The sequence below is a fragment of the Diadema antillarum genome, unplaced genomic scaffold (assembly GCF_040938485.1).
Source record: "Diadema antillarum isolate AM-2024a unplaced genomic scaffold, OU_Dant_1.0 seq00000908_RagTag, whole genome shotgun sequence".
Taxonomy (NCBI): Eukaryota; Metazoa; Echinodermata; class Echinoidea; order Diadematoida; family Diadematidae; genus Diadema; species Diadema antillarum.
The window spans coordinates 996,674-1,008,303 of NW_027271765.1; the positions used below are offsets into that span (position 1 = coordinate 996,674).

Genomic DNA, 11,630 nt, shown 5'->3' on the forward strand with positions numbered 1-11,630 from the left:
AGCTCCATCTATCCCATATCTTTGCTGTATATCCGCTTTGCCCATAATGCAGAGATCCCAGATGAAACAGTGGCATCTGCCCCGCCCGCCGCATCTCTGATGAACCAGGCACCCAGTGCCCCTCCCATGCAGGAAGCCCCGCCCCCAGAGTCCGGCGGCACGCCCCAGGGACCGGAAGGTGCACAGGAGGAGCAGAGGGATGCTGAGGAGTCCATGGATACGAGTGGTGAGAAAAAGCTCGTTTCGATTGCTGCCGAGATGATAAATTCATGTTGTGACGTGCAGGAGCTGCATATTCTATATATACTCTGCAGAAGCGTACATCGCTGATTTCATGGAGAGCATGTGTGACGGCCTTGCGATTTTCATCCCCTTTAAAATCTCGGTGCCATACAAGTGTAGGTTGAAAATGCTGGGGTTCAGGTGCACGCAAATGCCGACTTGCACCAACTTGCGCAAGATTTCTTTGTGATTGCCTTATGTAAACCTATCTGCTTCTCTCCAAAAAGTTCATATGAGATGGTGTATGTGTTGTCTGTAGCATTAGCACATGTTTTAAAACACATTTTAGCTGAACAGGCTACACACTGGGTTTAGCTCTGACTTATGAGAGCAATCCTTGAGTCGGTTCCCAAGTTCTTTGGAACACCCGAGCCACCTTGTAATTGGCTGTAGGACAAAGTTTGAACATGAATTTGTGAGCTGTGTGTGACACCACCCTGAATAGAGCTTTGTGATAATCTTTATGTGGAGGTTGTGCTTTGGTTGATGCCTGGATGATAAGAGCCCATATGGCTTTGCAAGTATAAAAGGTTGTGACGTTTAAAGAGCCCGAGTATTGGTTCAATGAAGGGAAATCGCCCAAGTTGCAGCTGCAGATAAATATATCCAACCATGTGTCAAATTTCAATTCACTGCCCATTACCATGAATACTGATATCACTGCCCTTTATTTACATTCAGTGAGCCGTCAGCCTCATAGCATAATGTATGGCGCCAGCTGCCTTCCTGTATTCTGGTTCAGTTAATCAGTCACTTGTACAGCCCCCCACCAACACACACTACCACCACCACCATCACCACTACTACCATTACCACTACCAAGTGCTACCACTACCACTACCATTACCATTACCATTACCATTTCTATTTCCATTACCATTGCCATTACCATTACCATTACCATTACCATTACCATTACCATTACCATTACCATTACCATTACCATTACCATTACCATTACCATTACCATTACCATAACCACCACTGCATTTTGAGAATCATATGTTGTGCTCATTCCAGTATCCTTCAGCTATAAGTACAGCATTTTCAGTGAGAAATCTGAAGTTGAATCCTTTCAGATATGTGACATGAGTGTGTCTAATCCATTAAAGCCCACATGACCACCAGACCTAATATCTTATTGCCTTTGTATAATACTAACAGGAATGAAAGAGTCAAAACAAATGTGTGTTGTGACTTAGTGAAGACATAGATGGCCCGTGCATCAGTTCATATAGATTTGTCCAGTCTATGGTATGTCATATTCCTCTGTAATTCTGTGTCTGATGTTCATGAAAATAGATTGATTGTGAGCATCAATGGAGATACGAGAAAAGTAGAAAGAAAACAAAAAATGTAGAAAAAGAAGCAGAAATTGAGGAAAAGGGGAAAGAAAAAATAGCAGAATGGCATATAGAAGAGTATGATATGTTTAGATTCTTGATATTAAATTGCAACTGATTGACAAATTACCCTACATCAACTCTTAAATGTTGGTAGAAGAAAATTGAGATGCCCTCTTTTGTTTTATTCATTTGTATACTTGATGGAAAGTGTTGTTCTTTAACTGTCTAACTTTACGGAAGATGACATGTATGGTCATTCATAGATGCAATTGGTCATGGACACAAAAATCATTTAGATCTGATGACGAAATGACAGAGTGTATTTCACGCCAAGTTGCATGTGATCCACTTGAAATCCACTTAAAAAATTAGTACCGGACAGGCATCAATCAGTGCTCTTGATCCATTTTGTGTCAATCGTCAAGCGGCAGCGAGCGACGCGGGCACGTTTCCATGTCCTGCAGTGAAGCAGTCTGACCTCTGAGGGTAACTTGAGAATCGTCATGTACCAGAAGGAACTATTTCATTAGGTCTCTTTTCCCCCCGCCCCCCTGCTTTCTTAAAAAGGAATATTAAATGCTCTGGGATATTGACTGGCGTTTGTTGCCCGCCCCAGAAAAAAAGATAGTAATCTATGTGTTAGATTGATAAAAAAGTATTCATTCGGACAAATGAATCACTGTTTGGATTTAGTGGGCTATGCCAATGACATTTCAAGACGTGACTTCATGCTCCAGATAGGGACACTGACAAACATTTAGCCAAGACTTCCTACAGTGGCTGCTGGATCTATTCTCTCTCTTCCCCTCTCTCTCTCTCTCTCTCCTTTCTCTTTCCTTTCTCCTCCCCCTAGTCTACTTTCCACTCCCCCTAGTCTACTTTCCAGATGCTCCCTTTAACCCGTTCCTTACAGAAACCTTACAGAAACCTGGCATTCCAGGTTTCCGTGGCGTCGACTGATATACGGGAACCTGGTATACCAGGTTCCCATAATGTAGACAAGAGTGCCTACATTTTTGTAGCCTAAATTCATGTTTATTTGTGTTTTTGCTGCCCAGTAAAATGGCTTTGATAGAACGATTACAGCTTCTTCTTTCAATATCAGTTTCTTTCTGTATGAAAACTGCATGTATCGAAGCATTATTTGCCTTTTTTTCCAATGTAGTGCACGCTTATTTTGATGTAAAACTTGTGTGAAGATGTACGTGGGAATCACGACTTTGCTCAGTAGAAATTCGCTTTTGCTCAACCCATTCAGGTGCTTACTTTGTGCAGAATAAAAGAGTTTTTGAGCACATCAGCACACGCTCTAGTCATACCTTGCAACCGATCAATATTTTTATTGTTCCATGGCACATGTAGTTCACCATGGATAGGGGATACATGTACTGCTTGACTGCTTTCACACAGGTGGATTACCAGTTACCTGTCCGTTCTCTGTCAACCTGCAAAAAGAATCGCATTTTAGGGCATTGGAGGTGCTCGAAGAATTGTGGGAAGAACGGGTTAATTACAGTAACTTCTTCAGCAACCTACACTTAGGATGGAATTTTTGTGCAAGTTCTTACTACATTTATCATTGTGCAGTATTACTGGCCTGTGTTGGAAAGATTGCAAAAATTAATGTTCTGAGGAGTCCGTCAAGATACCACTTTCAAAGTTTGTTCAGCCACCTTACAGATGTTATTTGTATCATTTTCCTGTATTGCAAAAAAAAAGTGAAATATTAGCAAACTTGCAAAATTCTTATATGCCACTTTTCCTCACTCAGAAGCACCCGTCAGCACAGAAGAGAGTGCCCCCTCTGGTGACAGCAAAGAGCCAGTTCCCCCAGCAGCCACAGAGCCTGCGCCCATGGAGACAGAGAGCAAAGAGGCTCCGCCCAGTTCTGAGGTCCAGGGTGAGTGAGTTTATTAAAGATGATGACAATCCACACCAACAACAGTGATGATGATGTGTGTATGTGTGTGTGTGTGTGTGTGTGTGTGTGTGTGTGTGTGTGACTGTGCTTGGGGTAATTTGTGCAGATTTTTAAGTGCATTCTTAACTCCATGACTGGAGCAGCATGTGTGATCTGTTGTTGTTTTGTTTTGTTTTGTTTTTAGATGTTTTTTTTTTTTTTGTTTTTGTGTGTGTGTATGTATGTGTGTGTAGATTGGATGAGAAGGGCATCTTTTGCGCATGCTCACCTGATTGTCAAGTTAGTGTGAATTGAAAGAGATGGGAGTATGGCTGAAAATAGGAATTAGCCATACTACCACTGTGCAAAACCAAGTATCATTTGGTATTCCAATTTATCTAATTAGTGATGTTGCAGGTGACCCACATGATGTTGGAAAACCACAAGACAAAGTCATGGTAGCTCTTCCCCTTCCCCCCACCCCCCCCCCCCCAAGTGCGCCAATCTTGAAGCCAGGTTGAATGTATGATGCATGAATGCGTATTCAACGTGCTCGTCATGTCAGCAGTCTGCATATGAGTTAGGATTCAGCTCCCTGTCCGCTCTGGAACCACTGGTGGGTGACTAGCAGCGTAGAAGAGGGGCAAAAACTCTTTGCCTGATGCATTCCAGCGGGCGGTAGAGACATGGTGCAGTGATCTAGGTGGCGACCCAGTGGAGCCGGTGAAAAATGAAATAGAAGTGGGAGTGGTAGAGTGACAAATTTCCCCTCATGAACAAAAAATGAGTAAATTATTCTTGGTTTTAAAAGCAAGTATATTGCAGTGCAGCCAGTTTGACGACCTGGGGGTGTGAGGCTTCCTCTCCCAACATTTGAGTACAGAGCGCCCCCAAATTTTTTTGGATGCTTGTTCTCTTCTTTTTTTTTTCTTCTTTTTTTTCATGGTCATGCTAGGTTCTTGCTTTTAGGACAATAGGACCGTTATGTATTGCCCTGATATCTTCATGCTTATATACAATGTATATATGTTTCTTCTTTCTTTTTTACTTTTGCGAGGGGTTTAGCTTACCTGGCTCAAGTGAGATATTGTGATCTTTCACCATCCACTGTGCATCATGTGTCAACTTTTTCTTATTTTTGTCTCCTTCAAAACTAATGGCTAGATTGTGACCAAACTTGGTAGGAATCAACGATCAAGGGACGGGAGCGTAAATTGTGCAAATGGTTGTAGTAGCATCCCAAGGGAGTCCCTACAGTGAGGCCTAAATGTCCCTAATTCGCTACCTGTAGGTTTTATGATTTTCGACAATTTCGTCGTCTCAAGAACTGGCGGCTGAATTTTACCAAATTCGGGAAAAATCATTGAGGGGGGGGGGTGCAAAATTTGGGGAGTGTTGCTCATAGGGCTTGCAGCAATCCCCAATCTCAAGATTTTTTAGATAGAATGCCTCAGGTAGATTGCCATGAAGGCCAAGTGCAATACTCAGATGAGTGCTAGACCCACATGTCTCTTGTGTTAAAGAATGCTCTGGTAGAAATTGATTGAGGTGTTTATTAGTCTAGTAATTTCAGCCCTACCTTACTTGTAGCACCAAATTGATAATGGCTCTTAGATGGTTGTTTGTTTGTTGTTGTTTTTTGTATCAATACTGATTATATGTCTTTTATGGTTCTGTATACATCTGCACACATGACATGGAACAGTGCGTGGCTATTGTGGCTATTTACTGATTATGTGTCTTTTATGGTTCTGTATACATCTGCACACATGACATGGAACAGTGCGTGGCTATCGTGGCTATTTTATGATGTGACATATGTCCCCGTACTCGTCAGCCTGAGTGGGGAAAAGGGGGAAGGGGGTAGAATGCAAATATTCACACACATCTCTGATGTGATGTTTGAAATTTATTCATTGTGACAGGATGAATGGATGAGTTATGTGCTGAGTCACTGGGGATTGTCCATGCCTGTAGGGTGAGACTATCAGACCAAATCGGACTGAACCTTTTTGTATGCATCTTAGAGCGATTTCTACAGAAGCGTTTGAATTTTATTCAGGCTTTTTCTCTCGCTTTCTAGAGCTGTATGACACTACAGATGAACCAAGTTCTTGAGCAGGTTGACTTGCTCAACTTTACCTGTGTTCTTTCCAGCACTATTTCTGAGATAGATTGAAATGTCACCCCTTTTTCCAGGAGATTGGATTTCTTTGTGTTTGTTTGTTTGTTTGTTTTTTCAGGGGGGTGGGGTGAGGGACAGTGGCATTTGTGATGGATTTTGGGAACCTTTTCTTGTGTTCTTGTACACACCATCTGAAGTCGCGGCGCACAAAATGTCTTCGTACTTCATTGATTTCCCTGTGTCAAATGTAGCTTATAAATCATTCGGCCCAGTGGACTACGAGAATTCTTGATCCATACATCTCAGAGGACGTGTGAACCACAATAGAATAGTGTGGGGTGTTGTTGCTGTGATAGTGAAACCAAAACAAAAAACAAGCCAGCAAAGCACATTCATTCCCTGTTTGGGGGCTATAGAATTTGCTCAAATTTTCAATAAAAATTTCTATGAATTGTGTACCAAAGTATTTCCACAGTGTCTCTAATTTTCATTTATTATTGGAAAATTGAGCAAAGAAAATGGGATTCCATAATTTTCATTTACCAGTTAATGTGGCCCAATGTAGGGTAGTATCTTCCATCCAGTTGACTGCTGTAGTGATATATATATTATAAATCCTTGGGATCAATCACATTTCTTGTTAATTAAGATAATATACCTGGATAGTATGATATTCCAAGATTGCAAAAAAAAGTGAAATAGAAAGAAAATTGAAGACACGAGGCCAGGGATATTATTTTGTCTGTACTGAAATTTTGTTACATCAGTGTTTCTCATGTGAAGTAAGTCTACAGTGTTAGCATTGCTTGTATAGTTGACCCTCCCTAGTGGGTGCAGATTTAGCAGCAAAGAACGATGGGCTAGATTCCCTTCACCCCAGATAAAGATAAGACTTTATGATGTAAGATTTTGGTCTTCCAGGAATGTCTGTGTAAATCATACTTTTCATGCAGTCACTGATTTGATGTTTTTGTTGTTGTTGTTGTTGTTTTTTTGTTGGTTTTTTTTTTGGGGGGGGGATATTGTATATCCTTTATATGAGCCAGTGTTTAACGCCTGTGCTTCCCTTTACAAACTGATGTTTCCTTCTTGCTGCTACATGTTTCTTGTTTCCGTGAGGCATGGTATCATGATATGACGATGAATATTCAGAATGCACTTAGGAAACGGGATGTGAAGCGTTCGGTTTGAAAGTCAAGAGAAGGGATTGTTTGGATAGACTCTACTGCCCAGGATGTATTTGGTATAGTAGAATGAGTCGCAAATAAAAAACACCAAATCCAGAAGATGGGCAGAAGGGACATTAGCATGGTGATTGTTTCGGTACATTGGGTCTCAGGCTGCACTGAGGTTTGAGGAAGTGTGGGTGACCTTTTCTGAACTTGCCATTCTGTGATGGCTATCTGGTCATGGGGAGGACTTTTTGTCTCATGATGCATGATTTTTGTCTGTGTCTGTTTCTCTGTTGTTTGTCTGTATGTGTACAATTTGTGTGTGTGTGAGTGTGTGTATGTGTCTCCTGTTGGATGTTGTGTGTGTGTTTTGTTGGATTTTGTGTGTTTATGTATCTGTGTGTGTTTAATTGAATATTGTGTCTTTTATTGGGTGTTGTGTGTGTATGTATCTGTGTGTCTTTTATTAGATGCTGTGTGTGTGTGTAAATGTATGTGTCTGCGTGTCTCTGTGTATGTGTCTGTGTGTCTTGTATTGGGTGTTGTGTGTGTGTGTACACAAATGTCTGTGTGTCTTTTATTGGATTGTGTGTATGTGTTTGAATGTCTTTTATTGGATTTTGTGTGTTTATGTGTCTGTGTGTCTTTTATTGAATATTATGTGTTTGTGTGTGTGTGTGTGTGTGTGTGTGTGTGTGTGTGTGTGTGTTTGTCTTGTGTTGGATGTTATGTGTGTATACACATGAGTCTGTGTGTCTTGTTTTGGATGTTGTGTGTGTGTGTGTGTTGCTGTGCATTGTATGTATGTCTGTTTGTGTATGTGTGTACTATTCTAAGCTCTCTTGGTGCTCTCCTTGCTTCTCATATTCATGCCAATTCAAAATTTTTAGAAGTTTATGATTGCAATTGACTTCAATTCACCTACACCCAGGGTAAGACACCAATGTACAGTTGTATGTCACAGTGCATGTTTTTTACATTCAAGATCAGTTTCAGGGCCAAGGGAGGGGGGAGGAAGGATTTAGGCTTCCAGGAGCTGTTATCAGCAGTGTGCTCATATGATGTTGACAGTGGTCACAGTCACAGATGGACACTATGGCTACTCCATGGGATTCTATATTCTTTCCTGCGATGTGCACCTGTAATGGGAGATGGGAGATGGTGCGTGCATTCATGCGTTGCGATAGCGAGTTGAGCTGTTGCTTCGTCAAACATCCCGGCACTATGCACTTTGAATGACTCTTCTTTTGTGTCGGGTGTTCTCACGATTGATTTCACCTTCCAAACCCGGTGAACGGCGAACGGCAGAGGGGGGAAATGGGCGAGTCCCTCCCCCCGTGTCAGGAGTCGAGGAAGAATCCAGAGAATTGATTGACCTTTTCGGGAATGGTGTGCCAAACAGGACGTACCCATGCTCTGCTAATATGTTGCCAATATGCATTAATTTGCAGTTAATGAGCGGAGTGCGCATTGGTTCACTTCTCCATTAGGACGGCACCACAATGAACAGTCGGGGGAAATTGATGTCCAAATGCCTTGTGATTATTCCTGTATGTTCTAGGGATCCCCCCTCTTTTTTTCTTTTTTTTTTCTTTTCCTTTTTTGTCAGCGGATGGGGTGGGAAGGATTGTTTTTTTACCGTAGACATGTGTAGACAAATTTCCTGGGGGCAGTAAGTTCATTTGGGCAAATCCGATTTTTATTACACCAAGGTTAGGAAAATGACCTACTGAGGGAAATATATTGGAAATTGTATACTGGTATATATATTACTTATCTTTCAATATTGTCATTACTTCTTTCACCGTACTGCATGTTGTGTGCAGTACTCATATGCAGACCCTAAACACGTCTACTTGACTGACCCCTCCACTACTTTATACTTTGTAATTGTCAAATATGTTTTGAAAATGTGATGTTGAAATCATGTCCATTCCAGTTATGTTCATTCTATAACATCCCATAACTTATCATTTAATTTCATGTTCCATATTTCTATCCCATATGCATCCATTTATGTATATTTCTTTATTACTCTGTCTGATTATACCAGACTGATAAAACTGATAACAATTGTTAAAAACTTCTATACGTATATCTGGCATCCTGTAAGAGCCTGTGTCATCATTTATCACACTTACTGGTATACATATATTTACACATTGTGTATGTTTCCCCATGTGTTTATTGTTTTGATTGTTGCATAATATTTCTCTGCAATATGGAGGTCAACTCTTTGCTTGATCGAAAGTGGTCTTCTCCTTCTTCTTCTCCTCACCCACAGCTGAGTCCGAAGTAAGCGAGCCCAGCAGGGAGGAAGGGGAGGAGTCAAAACCACAGCCAGCCGAACACAGCACGGAGCAGGAGCCCTCGACGTAGCGCCAAATTCCCCGACACACCCCAACGTGACTTCATCTCGCCAAGTTGTAACTCTCTGACAATCCCTATGCCGCCTGTGTACGTTGCAACCCCGCTTGGTGCATCTATTCTCGCAAACCAGACTAGTTGCAGTGATGCATGGAGACTGTTCTTCTATTCTTCACCTTTGGAAAGTAGTGCACCACTGGTTTTTTGTTGTTGGTTTTTTTTTCCAACTCCTCACATATGTAGTGCTTGTAGTTAACCACTTAGCTACAAAAATCAGGAATACCTGGAGACTTCAAATTGAAATGTGTCAGAAATGTACAGCCTTTTCGTAACTATTTGCTTAGCCTAGCAATGTTTGTTTGTTTGTTTTTGTTTCTGTATGTAACTTGTAAATAATTTTTCCGTAGTATTATTCAGTGTAATGGTACTTATTTAAACCTGATGATAGATTGCTTGTTCCATTTCAAGGAGGCCAGGGACATTAAGCAGACTTTTTTTTTCTATTGTTATAATTTTTTTTTTTACCCTGTACAACTGTACCATGTGCAGACAGACAAGGCTTGAAGAGGTATAGGCGGAGTAAGACTTTGTGGAAATTGGTCTGATTCTAGTGTCATTCCTACTACTATTGATACAGACTTGTAGCATATGCTACCTTGGCCCTGTTATTATAGGGAATTGACGGTGTCTGTAAGATATTCCTCGACTGTAACTTAATTTGGTATACTGTTAATGATAACAAATATAAAAAACATGCAAATAATCACAGCTCTGAATTTTTGTGCCTGTGGTTAGCGGTGCATTCCAAGCGTTGTCATGTAGTGTTGCCTTTTTCTGTCTTTCTCAAGTCAGGTACAGTGACATTAACAAAAGAAAAAAGATGTGTTCTGACGTACCGTGATAGAAAAGAAAGAAGTAATACAAACATCTCAAAGAGCCTGTACCCCTGTATTGAAGCAAGTTTTGAACCGATGTCAATGTTCTATTTATTATGAGGTATGTTAAGCGTAAAGTCATGTCAGGCTTTCAGTTGAACCACTGGTGAACTCTTGTGTTTCCTTTGACTGTTCGTAATGTTTCGTTCGATGAAGGAATTTGTCGTTGGCTCTTGATGAGGTATGCCCTTCTCAAAAAATGAAAGTGACGTTAAAGGGGCACATCCTACACAGACCAAATCATGTATCGTTGGCTGATAGTGTTGATATTAATAGTCAGTTTCACGCAGTGCAAGAAGCTTCACAGGGCAAAAAATAGAAGCCTTTTTTTTTCATCTCCAGTTGTTTCCATACAATTTACCTGACAGATACAGAAGTAAATGGCACAGTATCAAAGATGCTGTTCATTACATACAAGAAGAATTAGACCTGTGGGACTTGAGGTCTTGGCAGAAAAAGGGAAAACCCGTGAAAAGAGAACAGAAACCATGGTTGCATTTTTGTGTTTTGCCGACATGGTGTAGAACTCATTTTATGTCTATTTCAGTAAGGTTTGAAACTCACCAAGCATACCATAATGAAAGAATGGTCGGTAAACATGAGTACGCGTGTACTCAGAGAAGAATGTTACCTATGATGGGCCTCTTGTGAAACTATGATGAAAGGATTTTTCTGCATTGTTTGTTTGTTTGTGGGTCGTTCTTTAGGGGGTGATTCTTTCTATTGGCCAAAGGGTTTTTCAAGAAAGCAGGCATTGTTACTGGTTGGCTTAATCTTTTGCCCCTTATGTAAATGTATAAAAGGGGAAAAAACAGTGTTGCAGGGGGAAGGGGTTGAAATTTTGATAATGTCATTGTATGCTATAAATATTGTGCTTAGTTTTTCTTTCCATGTTGTTTGTGCATGTATTTATAAACCACAAGATGAGTTTCAAGTTATCTGGAAGAATGGACTGTGGTTGTTTTGATCCCTGAAATGCAGAATTGCCTGAATCAAAATCTTGATTCCGTACCCAGCAGCCAGATGCAAGAAGAGGTCAGGAGAATGTTGACTGTTATTCTCACTTTTGATTACTTGTCTGAAGAGAATAAAATTACCAAATCTTGAAAATAAATGCATCTTTTTGTACAAAAGAAAAAAAAAGTGTTCATAGTCTTGGTTGTCTGCGTGCTTGTCTTTTTCTTGCCTTTGTCTAGAAAGAATTGTGCAAGAACTAGACGTGTGTACACATATCATTATCACATTTACATTGATTTACCGGTATACAGTGCACTCCCGTTATAACGAGCACGTGTATAACGAAATTCTGGTTACAACGAAATAAAAATTCAGGCCTCAACATTATCCGCTCTATGTATGTATATTGTTTATTTGTTCGGTTATAACGAAATTTCGATATAACGAAAGAAAACCGCCGGTCCAAAGACTTCTTTATAATGGGAATCCACTGTATCACATTTGCATGGATTTATAGAACATAGCGTGAAATGAGATGAGGAAGAT

At 40.6% G+C, this 11,630-nt stretch overlaps 1 protein-coding gene across 1 annotated transcript in view; it reads left to right on the top strand.

Annotated features, from left to right (window-relative positions):
• LOC139741174 (SWI/SNF complex subunit SMARCC2-like) overlaps nt 1–11,209 on the top strand; it is an 83,611-nt gene extending 72,402 nt beyond the window's left edge. The window contains exons 24-26 of the mRNA XM_071651767.1: nt 53–226; nt 3,400–3,528; nt 9,110–11,209. Coding sequence (XP_071507868.1) covers nt 53–226; nt 3,400–3,528; nt 9,110–9,204 — 398 coding nt within the window. The 3' untranslated portion in view covers nt 9,205–11,209. The remainder of the gene's footprint in view (nt 1–52; nt 227–3,399; nt 3,529–9,109) is intronic.
• The last annotated feature ends 421 nt before the right edge of the window (nt 11,210–11,630 follow it).